Raw genomic sequence first — 23,508 nt, forward strand, 5'->3', positions numbered from 1 at the left:
TGTAGGAAAGGCAAATATATTACCAGAATAAGTATCTACTCCAGTAAGGACAAAGTATTGTCATTTCCACAGAGGAAGTGGTCCAGTGTAATCAACCTGCCCCCAAGTTGTAGGCTGACTACTCTGGGGAATGGTGCCATATCTGGGCTCTGTGTTGGTCTCTGTTGGCAGATCTGGCACTCAGCCACAGTGTAGCCAGGTCAGCCTTGGTGAATGGAAGTCCATGTTATTGAGCCCATGAATAACCCCCATCTGTCCACCATGGCCACCTTGTTCATGGGCTTATTGGGCAATGACAGAGATGGCTGGGGAAAGAGGCTGTCTGTCCACAGAATGGGTTATCCTGCCTACTTGATTATTGAACTTTTCTGCTGAAGTCACCCTTCAATGACTTACATGGTGACTTACTCCCATGATTTACATGCGACACAAGTATCTTCAGATCCTTCTTCCATTTGGAGAAATCTGTCCACACACTTCTTCCTCAGATGTATTTCTCACCAGTTTTCCAATCTTGCTCTTTCTACACTCCTAATAAATAGTCACACGTCTGGCTAGTTCTCCTTCCAAGGAAAATTTATGACCATATGTATTACCCAAAGTTCTGCCCACTGTAAAGATTTCCCTTCACCAGTACCTTTCAGGGTTGTCCCAGAAAGGGGTTGTAATGCTGCAGCTGTCTGCTTCTGGGTGGTGCCTACATAACATTCAGAACCATCAGTAAACCAGGCTCTAGTCTTATCTTCCTCAGTCAGCAGATCATAGGGCACACCTCTTGGGCTATAGGTTTATGCTTGGGATGACATTGTAAAAGGAACCTTAGGTGTTTAGGCAACTTCTTCATGTAACTAGCTTGTGCCTTCAGGACCTGCTCACTGGCTCATCTGGAAATTGGTTTATGGGCTGAGAGTCCCTTTTGCCACAATCCAATGTAGCCTTTCTTTCATTTGAGTTTTTCCCCCTCTTATACAGATAAAACAAGAATGCAGTAGGCTTCTTATCTATGTCATGTATGCCTAGAACATGTATGTGATTGACTAGACAGTATCAAAGGTCCATGTAAGTCATGCCACCATAAAAATCACTTTGTGCTTGTGCTCCCCGTTATGGATCGGGCCATTGTCGTCATTTCTTTGTCAGTGCTGCCCATTATGATAACTACAATCACCTTACCTTTGGTCACTCAGTACTGCCACCTGGCCCCTGCTACTTCAAGGGCCCAATTAAACCCATTACATTTGATTCATCCAATTGAGCAGCAGCATCTACAACCCTAAGGTCTGGCACGATGACAAGGGCAACAACAAAGCTCTTCAAGCAGGCTGGTGCCCCCTCGCCATTTTGCATCTTACAGGATTCACGAAGGGTATGCCTTCTGGGCCTTCACATTGTGGAGGATTTACACAGCACATCCACTCTAGCATTAAAAGCTGAGCCTAAAAAGCCTTTCGTCAACACTAAACCAAGAGTTATAGGCACCTCCAGCTCCTCCTCAGTAGGCCATCTCTTGACAAATGTTTCAGCCAACATTAAAACAAACTTTAGACACCTTTTTTGTTTTGTTTTTCGAGACAGGGTTTCCCTGTGGTTTTGGAGGCTGTCCTGGAACTAGCTCTTGTAGACCAGGCTGGTCTCGAACTCACAGAGATCCGCCTGCCTCTGCCTCCCGAGTGCTGGGATTAAAGGTGTGTGCCACCAATGCCCGGCTAGACACCTTTTTAACTGTCCGAGCATCATATCAAACCTAGGTTCTCCACTCAGTGGGCCCTTATCAATAAACCCAGCCTGATCCAGTTTGTTCCTTCCACCGTTATCCCACACACATTCCCCAGACTAATGCTTGAATGAATCAGCAAACTCATTAAGCTCTTTAGTAGTGTAGTGCCCTCCTCATGGACTACACTCTCTACCTCCCATCTAGGAGCCTGCTTAGCCTTAATTCTGGTTATAGGCCCAGAGGCAACTACTGGTGGACCCTGCGGGACATCAGTGTTTCCTTTCCTGGCGTATTCAGAAAAAGTCACTGCTAGTTCATCAGACAATGAAGGATGAATTTCCTCACTCAAACTTGAAAAAGGCATTATTTCAGGGGCTGGGGGTGAAATCTGCTGAGGGTAGAGAGACTATTCCCTCAAGTGAGACAATCCCTTATGAGGATTCAAAGTTCTCAGCTTCAGTAGGGTACTCCTACACAGCTCCTTCCCAAGTTACAGGATCATCCATGTTTAACCAATTAATGCCCTTACTTTAACCACCAACACCCTCAGAGGATGGGACTTGAATTTGTGCTATAATTCAGCTAACCTTAAAATGAGGGCTTTGATTTGATTTCCCACAACAAACTCTGTGGCTGCTGGAAGGAAGATTCTCTTCCAGGGCACACTTAGAAACGTCTATATTTGTTTATGCACCTCTGGAGCTGGTCCTTCTTGTTACTAAGGTCAGTTCATTGTTGTCCTTCACCATATTTTGAGATGCTAGAAGTTGGCTAATTTTATCTAATTCTTTTCCATTGTCAGTTTATACAGAGATGCAGGAGTGACAAACAAGGAGCATCATTTTCCTTATTTTTCTACAGATTGTCAAAAGTTTTATATACAGAGTCTCCAAATCTGTTGCCTTTCACAAGTGTTCTATCAGGATAATCAAATGTATTTGTCTCCTTAAGTTTGTAATAGTTCACACCACAGGCTTTCGGTACTCTGAGCTTCTAGGAGAGGCTTCAGTAATCGGGGTATTGACAAATTGAAAAGCCTATTCCAGGTACTTTTAAAAAATTCATCTTTATACTTTTCTGTTGTTCTTGAACCACTTCTGGTAACAAAATCTGCATTGATCAGGGTTCTCTAGAGGAATAGAACTGATAGGATGAATTGAGACGGGGCAGATTTATGAGAATGGCTTACAGGCTGTGGTCCAGCTAGTCCAACAATGGCTATCTATCAGTAGAAGGTCCAATAATCCAGTAGCTAGCTGTTCAGTCCACAAGGCTGTATGTTTCAGCTGATCTTCAGTATACACCAGAATCCCAAAGAAGCAGACTCTATTGGCAGTAAAGGGATGATGAACTTGCCAGGGAGACTGAAGGCAAGCAGACAAAGAGAGCAAGCTTCCTTCTTCCATGTCTTTTATATAGGTTGCCAGAGAAGATGGGGCCCAGATTAAAGGTGGATATTCTACTTCAAAAGATCTGGATTAAAAGCGGTTCTTCCCACTTATAATGATTTAATTATGAAAAAAGTCCCTCACGGGTATGCCCAGCCAAGTGGGTTTTAGTTAATCTCAGATGTAATCAAATTGACAACCAAGGACAGCCATCACAACACCTTTGGCGATGACCTGCTTGTGCATAGTAATAAGAATTTTGCATTGTGACTTGTCCCTCTCAGTTTCCCATGGACGAGTAGCTCTATACCACTTTTGTGCTCACCTGCAAACTAGGCTTAAATATATAGGCTACACCTGAGCCTGAGAGACTTACTTCTGCAATCCTTGCTTTGTGAGGCCTGTGAAGAAACCTGGCTGCAGAGGACACTAACTGTACTCTTTGTGCCTTTCTTTTCCTCTTTGACATGATGCTATAGTGAAGGACTACCAACTGGTCCAGAAGGGAGGAGGACAAGAGTGTGGCACCTCTCAGGCCCAGCTGAGCCAGTACTCCCAACACTTTGCCTTTATTGCCACTCATCTTCTGCAAACCAGCATGGACAGCCATTGTTCCGAGGCAGTGGAAGCAACCTGGGTCCTTTCCTTGGCCCTCAAAGGTTTATATAAAACTCTAAAGGTAATGGTGCCCCTCTTCCATGTGCACAAGCCTGCCTACCTACGATTTGACATCTGCAGGGGATTAACAAGGAGGAAATGCCATCTGATTTGGATGAATGGTTAACAGTGGGTTGTTTTTAGACATGCTTGAGACCTTATACAAGGATAACTTTAAGGAAGAAAGAATTTTCCCAGTGTTTTGAATCTCAGTTTTTATTTTGTTTTGTTTTTTAGTAGGGGGTGGTTTTGGGTTGGGGTTGGGGGGAATTGTTGTTGTAGCTTTGGTTATCCTGGAACTCACTTTGTAGTCCATGCTGGCCTCAAGTTCACAGAGATCCACCTACTCTGTATCCTGAGTGCTGGGATTAAAGGTGTGCATCACCCCCACCTGGCAAGTCTCAGTTTTTTAATAGTTTCGTGAACTCAGGTACTGTGGCTTCATGGAAATTTAATCCTGTCTTGGGGAAGAAAACTGGGCTGAAAGGTTTTTCACTTCATGCCCAGCAGGAGCTCCTCTAAGTTATCACAGGAATTGAGGGAGGAACAAAGGGAGCTAGCATCCCAAGGAGCTTCAAGGGATCAATCAGTGTGACCATTAGGCTTGGAGGAAGTAGCTAGGCAAGAGTTGGGAGGTATTTGGGGTGGAGAGAAGCCCTGACCCATGAGGACTCTGGGAGCCTTAGTGGGCTAGAGTGCTGGGGGGAATCTTTCAAGAAGACACATTTGAGGTTATTTGCAGGGTAATTTTCCTTGCAGAGCTGTCCTGGAAAGGATCCCAACTAAAGTCTGTTGCCCCTTGACATTGATAGATCTGGTAGAGAGGTCATTGGTTGGTGGTGAGGGGGACGACTCAGGCACCACCAGAGAATTACCTGCTTGGCTCTCCAGCTCTGGGCAGCACAGAGAAGGTGTAATTGTCAGCTGAGACCATTCATCTGCTAGTTCAGTTTCTGACCTGTTTCACAATGTGGTGTGTTTCACTGTTTCCACTGTAATGGAAAAGGGAAATTAACTCCCTGATGGCAGAGCTCTTAAAGCCTCATTCAGTTTTGTTTGTTTGAGACAAGACTGAAACTTCCTATATGGACCAGGCTGGCCTCAGACTGAAAGATCTGCCTGCCTCTACTTCCCAAATGCTTGGATTAAAGTGTGCAACTCCACAAGTGCTCAGTCGGTGAATATCTATTTGTTGAACACCAAGAGCCAAGTGGAACTTTGTGTGCAGTAGTAAGCTAGAAAGAAGAGCTGTGTTTTCATGAGGTTTGTAGTCTCCTGAGCCAAAGGAAGCACCTCCTGCAAGCAGGAAGGACACTTTGCATTGGAAAGCCTTTTGAAAAGGAGATATTTGAGGTGGCAGATACGGAGCTAGCCTTGGGACAGAAAGAATAGCAAGTTTCAGGCCTCAAAGTGGACCAGGCATGATGGTCACGGAGCAGAAGGACCTCTAGATCTTTAAGATAGTGCATCCAAGAGGGTGAGGCCAAAGAAGCAGGCAGGGAGCCTTGTAGAACCCTGTCAGCCATGGTTAGGGCTTGGATTTTAGCATTTTTGGAAAGTAAAGAGAAGTAACATAAAATAGGTTTCAGAAGTGTTTGTTCAGTGAAAGCACAGAGCTAGTGAGGGGCAGTGGCTCATGGTTACGATGCAGAGTGCTTTCTGACTGACTGGAATTTTCCCTGGAAGGTCAGTTGGGCCATCAACTCTGGCAAAGGCTGGCACTCTGCCGATCTTAACCTTCACTCTGAAGCACCTACAAATCACTCTCTTGGCTTGGCAGGCTCACGGTTTTGAAGAGACTCACGCCACCTTCCTCCAGACTGATCTGCTGAAGTTGCTGGTGAAGAAGTGCAGCAAAGGGACCGGCTTCAGTAAGACCTGGCTCCTCAGAGACCTGGAGGTAAGGAAGAGGGCTGCTCTGTAGACCTACATCCTGGAGGAGACCTAGCTTGTTCAAACGAGTTCCTCCCTGTGTATGCTCATTCTGTGTAGCTTTTAAACCCAGCCTTGATCCTGTCTTCCTGAATTAGGGATCCTGACACCTGTCCTCCCCATCAGGAAAATGAATTGGGTGTTTGTTCAAAGAACCTTGGAGAAGTATTTTGTGGAAACATATAATTGACCATTAAATCATGATAATAAAATGTGTTTTTGAATTATTATTTCCCTTTAAAGTTCCTTTGAGCTAAAATCAGTTCCTAAATATGGCCACACGTGTTTATCTTATGTAGGATTTCAGTCGGTAATTTCATTTTATTGTTCTCCTCCGAACCTTAGATGTTAATAGTGAAATTTTTGTGGTTCCCAGAGGCTTTCAAGGTCAAGTGCTAGCTTCTAGTATAAGGGGGGTAGTGCTACAGGAAAGTGCTGTACCCCTCATCCTCATTGCACAGATGCCTGTATTTGAAGAATCAGCTCTGAATACTACAGGGTTTGCTTCGGTCTAAGGGAGACTATATATGGGTGTTTTGCCTGCAACTGTGTCTGCACTACTTGAATGCCTGGTGCCTATAAGGGCATCAGATCCCCTGGACTTCAGTTACAGATGGTTGTGAGCTGCCGTGTGGGTTCTAGGAATTGAACTCAAGCCATCTCTCCAGCTCCCAAAACCACCCTTCTTAATGGTGGTGTATAAGACCGGAAAGTACTTTGCAGTTTTTGCCATTACTAATGCTTCATTGACATATTTTGAACAGTATTTTATGTATTTTGTCATTTCTAAAAGATAAGTTGTAAGTCAGAAGGATATATTTTTAATAGTTTTGTTTTTTTGTTTTTTTGTTTTTTGAGGGGATTTTGAGACATTTTCGAGACAGGGTTTCTCTGTGGCTTTGGAGGCTGTCCTGGTACTCGCTCTGTAGACCAGGCTGGTCTCAAACTCACAGAGATCCACCTGCCTCTGCCTCCCGAGTGCTGGGATAAAAGGCGTGTGCCACCAACACCCGGCTCCTCTATAGTTTTTGCTATCATTTCTTCTATTATAGGTACAGTTGAACATGCTTTCATGTTCCTTTACTAATCACATACTCTCCATGTGAACTTTTAGAGTTAGACTTTTACATGGTTAAAGATGTATGTCATCTTCTCACTCACTGAACATTCCTTTCCCTGCTCTGCTTGACTGACTTTGTGTGTAGATTCTGTCCATCATGCTGTATTCCTCAAAAAAAGAGATCAACACTCTGACTGAACATGGAGACCTGGAGCTGGATGAGCGAGGGGACCAAGAGGAAGAAGTAGACCGGCCAGGTGGTATCCCTGGAGAATCAGAACAGAAAAAGCTGGACCCTCTCGAAAGCTTGGATGAACCTACCAGAATATGCTTCTTGGTATGTACACTGGTCATCATGGGAATGGAGCCAGGCATCAAAGAAATGGGTTCTCTTGCTCAGTCTGTGCTTCAACCTAAACAAGTCTAGGGACTGGAGAGAGAGGACAGTTGGTTAGAGTACTTGCTAATGTTCTTCCAGAGGACCAAAGTTAGATTCCCGGCACCCAAATGGGAGCTCACAACTGTCTATTAACTTCAGTTTCAGGGGACCTGACACCCTCTTCTCCTGGGCTCCATGGGTACTAGGCACACACATGGGGCACGGACAAACATGCAGGCAAAACATCCATTCACATAAATAAATTAAAAAACCTTTTTTAGCTGCTCAGTTTGATGTCCTAAGAATTTATTTCCTTAACAGTCTTGCATACAGAAAAGATCCAAAAGGATAGTAGATCCCTACCATTGTAGAGGCTTTAAGATTTATTTATTTATTTTATGTGCATGATGTGTCCCTGTGTGATTTTACATGTACCACATGCATGCAGGAACCTGCAGAGGCCCAGAAAAAGGTAGTGAATCCCCCAAAACTGAGGCACCGTGTGGCTTCTGGCAACTGAACCCAGGTCTTCTGCAAGACCAATAAGTATTTTTCACCACTGAGCCATTTTTTAGCCCCTAAAGTGGCTTCAAATAGTAATGCACACTTCATAGTTCTTATCTTAGTACTCAAAATTCCCCATGCTTTTTTAAAGTACCTGTATACTGTTCTGCTGTAACCTGGGATAACTTGAAATACTGTTTTGTCACTTCAGAGTGTATATTGTCCATGTCTTATGGCATATATCCTTGTCTGTCTTTTGCCTTCTCCCTTGCCTCCAGATGGCTCATGATGCTCTCAATGCCCCTTTGCACATTCTCCGGGCCATATATGAACTGCAGATGAAAAAGACCGATTCTTTCTTCCTGGAAGTTCAGAAGAGGTAAAGAACATTGAGATGCACTGAAATGCCAAGTGAGGGTGGGGAACTCTCACCTGCTGCCATGGGATCTGGAGAGAGGCCCTGACAGGCCAGGCAGCCATGGGGACTGGCCTGGAGTTGTTCCTGATGCCCTTGGAAAGGCAGCTATGCCATTTTGACTGACTAGGTCATCTCTAAGAGTGTGACAATTTCCTTTGAGAATGTTGTGTGTACAGTCTTAAAGGTATAGACTCTGAGATGCCTCTCATGCTGTCCAGTGAGCAGATGGCACAGAGCAGAGCAGGGGCTGTGGCTCAAGAGGAGTTTTGGCTCTTATGTTTTCATCAGTGTAAATTATTTTCATGATGTTTTTCCGCAGGGATGATTATATAATCAACAATATATCCTTCTCCTGGCCAGGAAGTTTAGATTTGGCTCCAGACCCCATCTCCTGATTCTGTGTGAAACTTTACATATCTTCTATCCAGCCTCCTCTTCTGTCCCCATGGCCTGACTTTGCTCTCTCTGTCTTCATACCTATCATTCCCTCCCACACTCTAACCTTCTCCCTTCTGTCTGCCCCCTCCCTCCCTTTTTGCTGTACTAGGGAATCAAACACAGAGTCTTGAACATGCTAAGCTAGCCTCCTGGCCCTTTAGCTTCTTACTCAAATGCAGAGTTAATTTCCCTTGACTTCATTCATGTTTCTCTTTCATCCTGTGTATTATATAAAATCAGTGTGAAATGGAGCAGTGACTATGAGAGGAAGATGGTCAGGGTACAGTCTAAGTCACTGTAACTAAAAAAGCACAAGGACCTCAGACTAAAGCAGGTAGAATTTGCGATTTTCTCACAAGAGCATCCAGAGGCAGAGAAAGGGAGAGCTAGGAGGACACTTGATTAAGTGTGTGTTATGCAAACATTAGGACCTGGGTTTGGATCCCCAGTACTTACTTAAAGGCTAGGCGAGGCAGTGCTCATTTCTAACTCCAGTGCTGGGGATGTGGATAGAGACAAATGGATCCCTGGAACTTGCTAGTCAGCCAGTGAATCCAAATAGAAAGCTCTAATTCAGTAAGAGACCCTGTCTCTAAAAATAAGGTGTAGAACAGCTGAAAAGAGTTTGAGGTCAACCCCATATACACAAATCCCAAAATTAAGAAAGAAATATAAACAGGCTGGAGAAATGTTTCAGTGGTTAAGAATACTTGTTGCTCTCACAGAGAACCTAGGTTTGATATCTGTCTACCCTTTTTTGACAAAAAGTATTTTTTAAAAAAAAATAAAGAGAAAAGTTTGGTTCCTAAGAGACAGTTTACATCTCTGCCATGAAGATATTCTTGGAAGTCTACATATATGGGTGAATGTACGAATGCTGTGACTATAGTTTGCAAAGTATAGCTAGTGATGATGTAATTGGATGGGTAATAGTGAGAGAATACATCCGGTCACCTTTCTGACAAGGGCAGTGTATTTTAAGCTCTTGTCTCCTCCACGTTCTGTGCCCATCATTGGATTCCCTTCAGGTTTGATGGGGATGAGCTCACCACAGATGAGAGGATTCGCTCCCTGGCACAGAGGTGGCAACCCAGTAGGAGTCTGAGACTGGAGGAGCAGAGCGCCAAAGCCGTGGACACAGACATGATTATCTTGCCTTGCTTGGTATGTCGCCTACCTTGGGATCAAAGTGTTTGCACTTCTGCCTGCCCCCTCTAGTGAGGCCAGGCCTCTGTAATGATGGTCTTGGCTTTGCAGTCCCGGCCTGTGCGCTCTGACCAAGCCACTGCTGAATCGAACCCTGTGACCCAGAAGCTGATTCCCAGCACAGAGAGTGAGCTGCAGCAGAGTTATGCCAAGCAGCGCCGAAGCAAGAGTGCTGCCCTCCTGCACAAGGAGCTGAACTGCAAGAGCAAGAGGGCTGTCCGGGACTTCCTCTTCCGTGTGAATGAGGCCACAGCAGTCCTATATGCTCGTCATGTGCTCGCCTCCCTGCTGGCCGAGTGGCCAGGGCACGTGCCAGTGAGTGAGGACATCCTAGAGCTCAGCGGCCCAGCACACATGACCTACATTTTGGATATGTTCATGCAGCTGGAAGAAAAGCACCAGTGGGAGAAGGTAGCTAACTATCTGCTCTGCCCAGGCTCCTCTCTGCCCGGCTACCCTATCTCTGTGGCCCCAGCGTGCTTTGAGTAATGTAACCCCTGACAGGTATGAACACAGCAGAGGCAAAGACTGCTCTTGACTGTGCCATGGATTTTCTGGAGTTGAGCTCACAGCACAGCCCTGAATGGAGCAGTAGTCCCTGAAAACCTGCCTTGGCCTTCTGCCTTGATTGTTTCATACCTATAGGTCTTCCAGCTCTCCTAGCTAGCCTCTGTCTTCTCAGGTCCTTGGAATTTGACATGATGCAAAGTTAGGTGACCAGGTAATACCCTTAGGATGCCCAGGTAGCCTGTTCCCATAATACAGGAAAGCTTCCAATGAAGGTTTTGCCTTCTGTTTTAAACTGTCATTTCTATACATACATATCTATACAGGTCAGGTGATCTGCCCTCACACCTTGGTTGCCCCATGACCCCGGTGATGTAGGTGGAGGATTATCTAAGACTCTGACTTCTGGGTGACAGGGATTTCACTAGTGTCCATGCCATTCTCTGAAGTTTGGTTCTCCAACTTGGAGTTTAAGTTGGAGGCCATGTTGTATTTTTTTCTAATTTTATTTTATGTGTATAATGTTTTGCCTACATGTATGTAAGTACATCATGAGTGTGTTGTGCCCTCAAAGGCCAAAAGAGGTGTCATATGAAACTGTAGGCAAATGGTTGTGAACCTTCGTGTGCATGCTGGGAACTAAGCTAGGGTCCTCTGTCAGAGCAGCCAGTGCACTTAACCACTGAGCTGTTTCCCCCTCATCTGTTCTATTTTTATATCAGGTCTTCCTGTTTCCTTCTAAAATACTACTGTGAGGCCAGAGAGATGGCTGAGCAGTTAAGAGCACTTGCCGCCCCTGCAGAGGATAAGAGTTTAGTCCCAGCACTCAGGCTGGGCAACTCCAATTCCAGGGGACCCAATGCCGCCTTCTGGTCTCCATAGACACCTACATGAATATGGTGGGCATACATATCTTCAAGCCACATACGCATACATAAAATAAATATCTAAGTAATTCTGGGTTAGAGTCCAATCTGTTTCTGCTGCATAGAAGCAGAAAACCCAGTGTAGCAGAAAACATCCTGGTCTACACCTTAGCATCCCTGTGCATGTATTCCTTCTGGTGCATGGTCAGTCACTCTCCTCGGTTTCAGGTGCAGAAATCATGAGTCATATTGCCTCCTTAATCCTTTCCCTCCTTTTCAGTGTGCTGAGCATGGAGAGGTTGCTGTGTTCTCCGACCCTTGTTTTGCCCACCTAGGATCACTAGTTCCTGTGTATCCTAGATTGTGTGCCAGCATCACAGCCCTGCAGGCACTGGCAGAGTGCTCTAGCCATATCCACCTTCTATGAAGGGCAGTGGCAGCCATGTCTCTGCAGACTCTTGCTTGGACATGTGCTTCTCTGTCCCTTGGCCCCCAGAGCTCCTCACTTGGGTCATTTCTCTCTGTTTGCTGTAGTGTTTACTTATAGCATATTCTACCCACTTAGTAATGAGCTCTTCAGGGGCCTGAAACATCTCTGGCTGGTTCTTTTATTGTGGGCCTCCTAGAATTGGCATTATTCTGATTCAGATCAGGGCTTGGTTGAAAGGTGGCCACTGGGGTTGCATTGGGGTCAGGTTGGATGGTGTCAGTGGCTTCAGGTGACTCTCAGACTAAAGCTCTCTCTTCTTCCTTCTGATGATACTGGCTTGCCCTGCCCTTACCCACCTTCTGTCTTCTCAGATCCTGCAGAAAGTGCTCCAGGGCTGCCGAGAGGGCATGCTGGGGACCATGGCCCTGGCTGCCTGTCAGTTCATGGAGGAGCCAGGAATGGAAGTGCAAGTGAGGGAATCAAAACATCCATATAACAACAACACCAGCTTTGAGGTACGGCTGCACATCAGACCTTATCTTCCTCTCTTAGCAACCGTGACTAGGAACACATTTCCTAAAGCCGTGAGTCCTGGGCAGCAGCTTTCCCTTTCTCCAGATTGAGCTGCTGTATTAACAGGGAAAGTGGGCTCCTGGCTCCAGAGGAGAGTGTATTTTTCCTGTTGTAAGCTCCTCTGAGTGAATCCTCAGCTTCTTCCAGCAGTGAGTTTGTGTGGGGATCTAGAGTCAACCTGTCTCCTGATGATCAGGCCACACCTTGGAGACACTAGCCCCTTTTTCAGGTACCCAGCAGCCCCCACAGCCTCATCTTCTCTATCCTGAATTTGTGTCTAAGTAGAGAGCCATAGGAGTTTGGTGTGGACCACATCAGCTACTCCTGCTAACTTGATGTCTTGTACCTTTCCTTAGCCCTTGGAGATACTGGTGCTGCCAAGGCCTGAGCTTCTAAGTGCGAGTGGTCTGCAGCAGTTGGGACGGGGTTGCAGGCTGGTTCAAAAGTTGACTGTTAATTAGCTGAGACATTATTTCACAGAGGTGTACACCTCCTCACCCTCTTCCTTCAAAGCCTCTTCTCTCCCTGTATCATTCTCAGTTGTCTAGTTGTGCCCTAGAAGGGATCATACTGCCTTCCTGATGGTCCCAGCCTGCCCTCTCCTCTAGGGCAACTGTTGCTGATTCCTCCCAATCCCACCTCCTACCCACTCCTGGCTCCTCGTCAGCTATGACCCTTCTTCAAGATGTGATCATAGCACCTGCTCTCCAGAAGTCTGGACACCTCTTCTAAGTACACATGATCATGACCCCTCCTGAACAACCCCAAGCCATACTATACTCCCTGCCACTCTTAGAGCATGCAGACCTGCTCCCTACCTGAAAGGCACTCTGGTGCCCATGTGACCCTTCTCCTGAGGAGCTCCTTATAAGAACCCTGCTGCAGACCTTTCCTGGCTGTCACTGTGACACCCCCCCCACACACACACACACAGCTGGAGGAAGGGACTGTGGCTTGCTCATGCTTTGTGTCCCTGGATACAGTGACAGCCACAGACAGTGGTAGCTAGTGTCAGTGATAGATAGAAGCATTCTCTGTTTCCCTTCCTAGGATAAAGTTCACATTCCTGGTGCAATCTACCTCTCAATCAAATTTGATCCTCAGTGTAACACAGAGGAAGGCTGTGATGAATTAGCCATGTCCAGCAGTAGTGACTTTCAGCAGGACCGACACAACTTCAGTGGCTCCCAACAGAAGTGGAAGGATTTTGAGCTTCCAGGTATATAGACTTTTCCTTTGAACTCTTGCTAATAATTATTTTTTGTTTGTGTGTTTATTTATTTATTTGAGGGGCTGAGTATGTTCCACAGTGCCCCTGTGGAGATCAGAGGACAACTTGGAGTTAGTTCTCTCCATATGGATCCCAGGGATCGAACTCAGGTTGTCAGGCTTTCTGCAAGCACTTTTGCCCACTGAGCCATCTCACCAGCCCTGTGTAGACTTCACAGGAAGCATTTATATGTAATAGTGAAGCCAGTGAGATGGCTCAATGGTAGGGGAACTTGCTGCCAAGTCTGTCAACCTAAGTTCAAGCCCCAGGACCCATGTGATGGGAAGAGAAAACCAACTATACATGTATACCTTGGCATGTACATGCCTACCATACATACACTTCTCATCCCAAAATAATGACCCAAAATAAAGGTAAAACAAACTTTTTAGAAACATAAAATTGAGAAATTGTTAGAGGATTTTAAAATGACCTTAATGTATTTTCATCAGAAACACCCCAGCTTCCATCCTGTTGCTCCCATATCCTGACTTGTGTCTGGTTTTTGTGACCCAGGAGATACTCTGTATTACCGATTTACCTCTGACATGAGCAACACCGAGTGGGGCTACCGATTCACTGTGACAGCGGGACACCTAGGGCGTTTCCAGACAGGTGTGTGCCCTCCCTTTCTGTTTGCATGCTCTGCCCACCAGACACGATCTGGCCAGAGGTGCCATTATATTACTGACTTCTGTTCAAACCAAAGCAAGTATTGTCTCTGAGGCCTTCTAAAAGTGTCTCCCAACTCCCATGCCTGGTTTTTTTCACCAGGACCTGGTTGGCTGCTTATAAATTTGAATGGTCAGAAAAAGCCTTCCGTCAGGATCTAAAAGAAGACACTTAGTTTTTTTGTTTATTAATTTTTGTTTTTTTGACCAGGGTATGTTGTTTTCTCTTCAACAAGATGGCTACATCTTAATTAACTGTTATTTCAGCCAGCAATTTCGGCTCTGCAGTTACTGGCCTGCTTCTCTGGCAGCTGCCCAGCCTCTCAGGCCAAAGCCTAGTGGGAATTCTGCTCCCGCAGGCACTGACTCTGTTGCTGCCACTAAAGGTAGCTTTAACTAAATTTCTATTGTTCTATTTATAAATAAGACTCGAGACTCAAAGGCTGAGGTGAAAACCTGTTAGCTGAGAGAGGTTGAGTAGCACCTAGCTAATCTTCTCTCCTTGCTGGCTCTCTTGAAAGGACTGTCCTTCCACTCTGCAAAACAAACAAACAAAAAAGCCACTCCACTCAAAACTCCTCCTTACTACTTCTGGTGCATCTCTGCCTCTTCCAGATGCTCTATGCCATCTGATGCTCAGTGATTACTCTCTTCAACTAGTTGCTAACTCAGCCTCCTAACCCAAGGGGTTTTTTTGTTTGTTTTTGTTTTTTTGTTTTTTCGAAACAGAGTTTCTCTGTGGCTTTGGACGCTATCCTGGAACTATACCAGGCTGGTCTCGAACTCACAGAGATCCAGCTGCCTCTGCCTCCCAAGTGCTGGGATTAAAGGCATGCGCCACCAACAACTGGCTACCCAAGGTTAATTTTATTTAATTAATGTGAATGCATACTTGGGGTTCGCAGTGTGATTGAATATCCCCCAACACCAGGGCCTTTTGCAAAAATGAGGAATTAAGAATGTTGTTCTTGTGTTATTTTACAAAGAAAACATTTGGTTTTACCAGGCAGTGGTGACATATACTTTTAATCCTTCCACTGGAGAGGCAGAAGCAAGTGGATCTCTGTGAATTTGAGGCCAGCCTGATGTACAGAGTGAGTTCCAGGACAGCCAGAGCTACACAGAGAAACCCTGTCTTGAAAAACCAAAAACAAAAGAAAAAGAAAAAAAAAATTTTCAGCCAAAATGTAAATGATCACAGTGTTTTGTGTAAAATTTTTAATGTTAATAATTGCTTTTAAAATGTCTGTATTTTGGGTTGGTGCCAGGGTTTGAGATCTTGAAGCAGATGTTGTCCGAAGAAAGGGTTGTACCTCACCTCCCATTGGCCAAGATCTGGGAATGGCTGGTGGGTGTGGCCTGCCGCCAGACTGGTCATCAACGACTGAAAGCTATCCACTTACTGCTGAGGATTGTACGATGCTGCACCCACAGGTAGACAGAGCCAGGTTCAGTCCCTGAAGACACCTCCTCCTACTCTGTTCCTAATTACTTTGTTAACGGCATCTTTGAGAAAAAAAGACAAATGTAGCTTTAGTGTTTCTGAGTTCATCCATCATTTCCTTTAAGTTAGTGGGTTTTGTGTCCTGTAAGTATCTTTTGCATCATTCAAAGGTCATAAAAGTCCCTACTGTTTCTTTCTAGAAGCTTTACCTTTCATGTCATCCACCTGGGGCAAATGTGGGTAAACGAGTTTGAGTTTCTAGTGTCAAGTTTTTACTTTGGATCTTTGCTTGTTCTGAGTCTACCTTTGCACTGAGCACCCTGCACTGTTACCTTGGTCCCATGTATTCATAACTGTGGGCGTTTCCTTGTCTGTAAGCCAGTGCTGTCTTAATGACTGTAGCTCTATGGCTGATTTACATATCTAATAATTTAATTGTGGAAGTCCTTCAGCCTAGTTCTTCTCTTCAAGAGACCCAGAGGATATGAGGGTGGAGGACACACCACATACTCCCAGAATGCCTTGCCACACTAGCTCCTTGGAGAGTTAAAGATTTGCTGGCCTGAGGGTGATGGAAGCCAGAGTAGAGGGCCAATCCCAGAGGAGGAGAGTCCAGCAGGTGCCTCTTAGCTCACTTTCCAGTGCTCTCCTGAAAGCTAGCAATGAAACATGCTTATAAGTCTAACTGAGTTTGCCCATGCTTATTTATGAATGTGTGCTCCTTTTGAGGGAAATGACTGATAAGACAGCACTCAAAAGGCAAGATTTGATGGCTGGAGAGATGGCTCAGGGGTTAAGAGCACTCACTGATTGCTCTTCCAGAGGTCCTGAGTTCAATTCCCAGCAACCACGTGGTGGCTCACAACCATCCGTTATGAGATCTGGTGCCCTCTTCTGGTGTGCAGATATACATGGAAACAGAATGTTGTATATATAATAAATAAAATCTTTTTTAAAAAAAAAAATAAAAGGCAAGATTCTTTCAAGCTATAGAAGAAAAAGTAAATTAAAGAAAATGACAAACTCATTACATATAATGCGTATTATCCTACAGTGAGCCCAGAATATTGTTGAGTTCCTAATTCTCTCTTCTAAGAGGTCTTGAACTAGGATCCCTGCCCCACCCACTCCAGGTTCAAACACTCAGAGTTCTCTACATACAGGTCTGAGAAGGATTGGGCTTCTCCTAGAGGCAAGATTCCAGGTCCAGCAAGCTTGCAAGTGTGTTTTCTATTTTATAACTGAATATTGAAATATTGTTTGTCTTCCCTGTCCATTTGGTAGTTTTTTTTTTTTCCTAAGTTTTATTTTGTATGTGATGTGTCATATCTTAAGGTGGCATGGTAACTCACACCTGTAATCCCAGTACACGGGAGACTGAGGCAGGATTGCCATGACTTCAAGGACAGCCTAGGCTACCTATAGAAACAAAACACAGCACATTTGGCCTGGGTGTTTTCCCACTGTCACTGGAAGGACTTCATGGGAACCATTTTTAAAAACACACAGTAGGAGCCAACAAGCTAGCTCAGTGGGTTAAGATGCTTTTCATCAAGCCTGATGACCTGAGTTTTCCACAGAACCCACATGGTGGATAGGGAGAACCAGCTCCAGTTGTCCTTTGCCCACTATGTGCATGCTATGGTAGTCTCTCTCTCTCTCTCTCTCTCTCTCTCTCTCTCTCTCTCTCTCTCTCTCTCTCTCTCTCTGTAAATAAGTAAATGTAAAAACAACAGAAGAATGCAGTAATTCCTGTGAATATACTTCAGGTTCTCTGGATTTCTTAGCATCATTCTGGGGGTTTAGACTCTGCCCCTTTCCTTCTTTGCTGATGGTGACTATGTGTGACTGTTTCATTGAGAAGTGGGTGTGGATATTTTAGGATGGGGTGGGAGAAGAAAAGCCTGCCCTGCAGTTTCTTTGAACTGTCTGCCTGGGGTAGCCCACTTCTCAGTAAATGACTCCATGCTTGCACCCCCAGCGACCTCTGTGACCTTGCGCTGTTGAAGCCCCTGTGGCAGCTCTTTACCCACATGGAGTATGGCCTCTTTGAGGATGTGACACAGCCTGGCATCCTCCTGCCCCTGCACCGCGCCCTCACTGAGCTCTTCTTTGTCACCGAGAACCGTGCCCAGGTAAGGATGTGTCCACCTCTTGCCCTTCAGTCTGGGCAGGAAGGATCGTGCCTCTGTATGCTTTTACCTGTTCCTGGTTATGGCAGGACTAGAGTCACACCCAAGTCCCCAGCCCAGGGTGTCCAAGGAGGCAGGCCTGGGCCTACATCCAGCCTTCCCCAGCACATACCCGCACTCCCAGCCCTGGGAAGAGAAAAGCTCAGGTCAGCCTAGTTGCTTATTTTGTCAGGCCTATAGCCAAAGCGGGGTAGGGACTGCCTTGGACCAGCTCTTGACAACAGAGATTTCTGGAAAATCAAACAGTTAGGTTCCTCTTCCTTGTCTTTCTCCACCTAGGCACAATAGACTTATTGAATTGCCACATGAAAGGGCCTTTCACATGTCCTTTACTTGTCCTCCTCAGGAGACATGAGAAAAGTCCCTGCCTGGTTACCCTGTGGGCTATCAGGGCTAGCTCTGGAACCAGGTTCCTGTTTCTTCCTATTAGGCTTCTTCATAGCGGTAGAGTGTGTGGTGCCATAGGTGCTTATGCCCTTGGGGCCCCTGTTTGCGTGTCCTTTGTTCATCCCTGCTGCCTTCCATCATTCAAGAAGCCTGTGCTCTCTTCACAGGAGCTGGGCCTGCTGCAGGAGTACCTGCTGGCCTTAACCACTGAGGACCACCTTCTCCGATGTGCAGCACAGGTACCCTCTCCCTTGTCCCCAAAGAGCTGGACTGTAGGTCATCTTCCTGTGGTGGATGGCACCATGTCACTTGCCAGGACTGAAGGGTAGGGCTGGGGTAGAAGAGAGAGAAGAGAGACAGTTAATTGCATGACAAGTCCAGACCCTCCCAGAATTTCCATGGAACTCAGTTGCAATTCAGTCACTTCCTTCTGGCTCTCACAGAAAGCGGGGGAGCCCCATTTATCACTGTCACTCATATTAAACGGTGGGGTCAGAAGACACTAGCAAGAATTTGTGTCTGTAAAACCAAAACAACCAGTGCCTTCACTTTAGTTTGGCTGATCCTGGAAGTTTCCATAGAGTTAGATTTCAGATATTTTTGGATGTACTTTGCCTCCCTGTTAGGAAAACTCCTCTTAACAGCTGTGCTTCTAAATGATAGAGGGCCCAAGAAAGCTGTTCATTATGCTATATGCAATGTATAGCATTAGAAATTAGACTTCAGTGTTGAAATTAAAACAATCAAAATGTTTAAACATTTATGTATCAATCCAGTTTTTAAGACAGAACATTTTGTGTTAATGTGTTTTGGGAAAACACTTTTCAAAACAAAATAATTTTTGAGGAGGGTAGCAGCCCTAGTTCCATTTTTGCAGACTTCTTTAATGTCTGGCCCAACAGAAGACAGCTGGATTCTTGTGTCTGCCCTGCACTAATCCCCGAAATGGAACTGTACTGTGTGCTCAGGAAATGGTGAAAGTAAAACTTGAACCTGTGACCCCTCTCCAGAGGCTTGGGAGCCTCAGGCCCCAGCCTGCATTTTGAGAATGGACTTGTGCCGTAATCCTAGAGGAAACAGATGGGGACCCAAGTGGGCATCCACCTGGAACTCTTCCCAGAGCCCAGTCCTTCAAGGAAGGCTCTTCTGTGCAAGGTTAGAGGTATCTGCTCAGAAGTGGGGCTCCTCCCCGCAAAGCAGGGGAGAAGAGCAGATGGGGCTTTCCTGAGACCTGTAGGCAGAGTACAAACTGCTCTCCATCTTAGCGGCCATCTGTCCTGGCTGCCATGGCCCTTGCTTCCTTGGTGTGCTGTAAGAGATTTTGATGTGTGCCTGCTTTGGCTCCAGCTTTCTTTCCCATGAGGGTTTGACTGACCCTCATGCCTGCCCCATGCATGTCTAGTCCCCTTTCCCTGTGACCCTCCCCACAGCTGTTTAGTTGGCTCACTGGTGTTCTGCTTTCTAGCCATGTCTTTCTGGGACAGCCACTTTCCCAGAACTGTTTATGAGCTTCCCGTGGGTACCCCTCTCTGTCACTGGCTGTTACCTCTTGTGTGTACTGTGTGCTTCCCTTCCATACCTTTGTATGGCTTTGCAAGACTCCTGCCTCAGCAACTCAGCTTTCCTATGGGCTTTTGTTTTTGTTTCCTTTCTCACTCTACCTGCAAGCCTCTGGGTGAGGGGCATTACCTCTGGCTCACCTCACTACCCTGCAGCTGAGAGACTTAGGGGTAAGCAAGCAAATGGCCCTTGATGTTGGTGACCCCTGTTTCCCTTTACAGGCTCTGCAAAACATCGCTGCTATCAGCCTGGCCATCAACTACCCAAACAAGGCCACCCGCCTCTGGAATGTGGAGTGTTAGCCTCACTGTGGCATGCATGGACTCAATACTTTGTCTACAGGGGTTTACAGCAGACCTCTAACCTTGCTCAGGAACCCCCTGTGGCCTCTGCACCCAGCTCTCTGAGCCCACCCCCTGCTCCCATTTGGATGCCAAGCAGCCGTCTCATCAAGTAGGCCCACTGTGCAGGCTCTGCATGTGCAAGAAAGCACAGCAGTGCTGAGGGCTCAGAAAGGGCCATCGAGAGGCCTTGGGAAAGTTACTCAGAGAGACCAGTCTCCTCCAGGGCTGTCCCACGGGAGTCACAGCATTGAAGACCTAGAAGTAGTCTCTAGAAGGATTCTGTCTCCACTGAGTGGGAGCTGCTCAGGCTTGCCATCAGGGGACTGTGCAGAGCCACCCTTGCAGTGAGACTTGCAGCTTGCAGCAGCAGTGGCCCAGTTGGGAAACCAACCCACAACCAACATGAGCGCCTCTCAGCCACCTCCAATTCCCAAGTTGTCTTCATGCCACAGGTCAGCTGGCCAACTCCCCAGTGCCCTTGGGAACAGCCGACAGGCCCTGCTTGTCACCCATTCAACAGCTCCCAGCACACACGTCTGTGTTTCTTCACTTATTTTAGTATGTTTTGGTTTCCCCCTCATATTTCTAGAAGAGAACCACACTGGCTCTCTGAGAGGGCCCCTAGGGAATGCCTAGGAATAAACATGTGTGTGTGTGTGTGTGTGTGTGTGTGTGTGTGTGTGTGTGTGTGTGTGTGTGTGTGAGAGAGAGAGAGAGAGGGAAATGGAGGGACTCTCCAGCACCTGCAGTGCCAGCAGTGCCCTCAGAGGAGCCCTTGTTCAGGAGTCAGGACATACCTGATTATACTTCTGCTTCAAGGTCATGGTGATTGGCATACCTACCACCTTGGGCCTCTTGCCTGGCTATTTAGCCATCACCTGTCTAGCAATAACTACATTAGTTCTAGTGAATGCTTTTGCATTTTTCCATGTATGGCTTTAGCATTGCCCTGAAGTGCTGATGATTTTTCTTTCCAGGGCCACAATGAGTGGGAAGCTGGGTTGGCACCAGGCCAAGGATTTTCAGGAAGAAAAAATCCTGAGGCACCTTCTATTGAAGGGCAGGTGTCTGGGCCAGAGGCATGTCCCACCTCACAGGCCCAAGGCCAAAAATGCTCCTCACAGCCAGGGCCATACTTGGCCAGCTCATGTTGCTATGGCCCAGTATGCCTCTTGGCCTCTGAAGACCCTTCTGGGAGTGGGCAAGGGACTTGGTTGGAAGAGACTGAGCCTGCGGGTCTGGGAGCATCTTCTGCAAAGGTGCTGGGCCTTCTGGCACCACTAGCTGCCTGGCCCCTGAATTAGGTTCTCTGATGAACCCCAGCATATAGGAAAAATGGGGACAGAGTGGGAGGGAATAGGTTGCAAAAACACAGGAACAAGTGGAGCGGTGACTCATGGTCCACCACCCTGACATCAAAGGAATTGTAGTCCAGTTCCTATGGTGTCGGCCCATAGGAACCTCTTATCTTTTGCTCTTTGCCAAAGCACCTGGGCTTTGCAAGCTGCCTAAACCCCAGAGAAAGTCCCTATTGCAAGCCGCTCCCTCCAAGTAGGTCTCAGGTGAAGTCAGAACAGGTCTCAGTGGTCAGTTGAGAGCTTCATGGTGGCTCAGATCAGATAGCAGTTAGACGATGGGGGGGGGGGGCACAGGGTGCTGACACACTCACACCCCTCCACACCTCAGACTGACTGAGTAGAGGGAGCAGATGGGCAGGGCTGGAGGCCTCCCGTAGGCCCCAGCTCTCCTCCCACCAGGAAGAGCAATTGTAAATAAACGCTGGACCCCATAGCTTCTTTCCACTCACTGCTTTCTATTTTCTCTCCCTGTGCTTCAGTTTGCCCTTCACACACCACAGCTGCTCTCTGACAGGGCCCCTCCTGTCCTGGCCACCTGCAGCCCACTGCCTCTGCTTTCTCTAGGCCACTGGGTGGCACTGCTGAGCCAGGCCCATCTCTCCTGACCCCAGCCAGGGCAGGAGGTCCCAAAGGAGTTCCATCAAGGCCAACGTCCCCTTGACCCTTCTTAGGAGGCAAGACTGCCTGGACTGAGACAAAACTGGCAGGAATAAGGGGTCGTGGAAACATGTGCCTAATCTACAAAGAATTCTGTTCCAAATCATATATATTGTACAGACACTGTTCTAATGAGAGGAGTGACTTATTTTCATCATCGTTTTTAATTTGTTTTCTTACGGGTTTACGATTTTGAATTTTTATTATTTGGTTGAGAGAAAGAATTTTGATTATATCAGCTGAGTGAGTTCAGCCTGTAAAAAGAATGTTTTAAGTTGTGGATAAGATATGCAAATGAAGAGAAATATATTGTACAAATTCTATATGAAAAAAAAAGTTCAACTCTGTGTGGATTTCTCCCTTTCCCTTCCCTTCCCTATCCCCATCCCCCTGTAGAATGATCTCACTGTGTCACCCAGGTCGGCCTGAAACCCACAATCTTCTGCCCATGTCTCTCATGCCTGGCCCTTCAGTTTCTCTTGTGAAATATACTTTGGAGTTTCTGCCCAGCCAAACAGAACCTCATCACCACCTCCTTGTGGGAAGGAGTCCAGCAGATCCCTCAGGCACCAGCCTCTCAGTGTTGATAAAACTGTGAGCCTTGTCTTCACTGTGGCAACCCAGGAAATCCAGGGGTTCACCTCAGTTGCCCCCTTCTGTGCTGTATCTCTCAGGTTTGACACACCAGTAGTGTCCCCAAGTTCACTCCTCTCTAGCCAGATGCCTCAGCACCACCCTGCCAGCTCTGAGCTCCGGTAGCTCAAAGGCCTTGCTGCTGTCCTGGGACTGCTTCTGCTCCTGTCAGCCTCACCTGACTCATCTAAAGCTGATGCCTGCTCCTCCTCAGGTCTGAGGCCCCACTGACCATGCTGTGCCCTTCTCAGATACTTTCCTGGACTTAGTGCCATCTTACAAGGTGGAAGAACTCGCCTTCTCAGTGGAATCTGGGCCTAACCCACCATTGAGATCCACAGTCTATTCATCTCCTTCAAAAATGAGACTCTAGGGGAGCCCCACCAGCCTCAGCTTCTCCAGTAGGAAGCTTGGGTTAGCATGGTGCTCAGGGGAACTGGGTCTCACTCTTGGGCTAATAATTATATACTTTCTTCACCTTGCCTTTCCTGTTGATACTGACAGCCTTTACTCTGCTGCAAAGCACTGGAACAGCTGTGTGGAAGTTCCCTGCTTGCTGAGACGACGCAGAGTTAACAGGTCACAGTAGCACTAGGCGACTCCTACCCAAGCCTTCCACAACTGAAGAGAAAGGTAGAATTCCAGTGTTCCTCTCATTTGTACATGTTAGTGCCAAATCCTTTGGCATGGGAGGAAAATAGATCACCATCAGGGCTCAGCCCCGTGCCTAGCGCCATAGCCTGGCTTCCACACCCCAGTTCCCTTAGCATTCCAGCCAGGTGTTTACACTGCATGGAAACAGCCTGTTGGAAAACCTAGACGTAGACTAAGCCCTTGTCTACACATGACTGACTGACCTATGGGGATCCTGTTGCCTGTCTCACTGCCTCTTCCTGCCCATTTCCCTCCTTCCCTGC

At 46.7% G+C, this 23,508-nt stretch overlaps 1 protein-coding gene across 1 annotated transcript in view; it reads left to right on the top strand.

The window, feature by feature from the left end:
• Positions 1–22,300, top strand: part of Zzef1 (zinc finger ZZ-type and EF-hand domain containing 1) — a 115,327-nt gene extending 93,027 nt beyond the window's left edge. Inside the window, 13 exon segments of the mRNA XM_027426815.2 lie at positions 3,585–3,784; positions 5,543–5,662; positions 6,900–7,091; positions 7,916–8,016; positions 9,522–9,657; positions 9,751–10,110; positions 11,874–12,017; positions 13,126–13,294; positions 13,862–13,960; positions 15,285–15,450; positions 17,442–17,595; positions 18,207–18,278; positions 19,821–22,300. Of these exon segments, the coding sequence (XP_027282616.1) occupies positions 3,585–3,784; positions 5,543–5,662; positions 6,900–7,091; positions 7,916–8,016; positions 9,522–9,657; positions 9,751–10,110; positions 11,874–12,017; positions 13,126–13,294; positions 13,862–13,960; positions 15,285–15,450; positions 17,442–17,595; positions 18,207–18,278; positions 19,821–19,901 (1,994 nt within the window). The 3' untranslated portion in view covers positions 19,902–22,300.
• The last annotated feature ends 1,208 nt before the right edge of the window (positions 22,301–23,508 follow it).

This window comes from Cricetulus griseus, chromosome 7, assembly GCF_003668045.3.
Source record: "Cricetulus griseus strain 17A/GY chromosome 7, alternate assembly CriGri-PICRH-1.0, whole genome shotgun sequence".
NCBI lineage: Eukaryota > Metazoa > Chordata > Mammalia > Rodentia > Cricetidae > Cricetulus > Cricetulus griseus.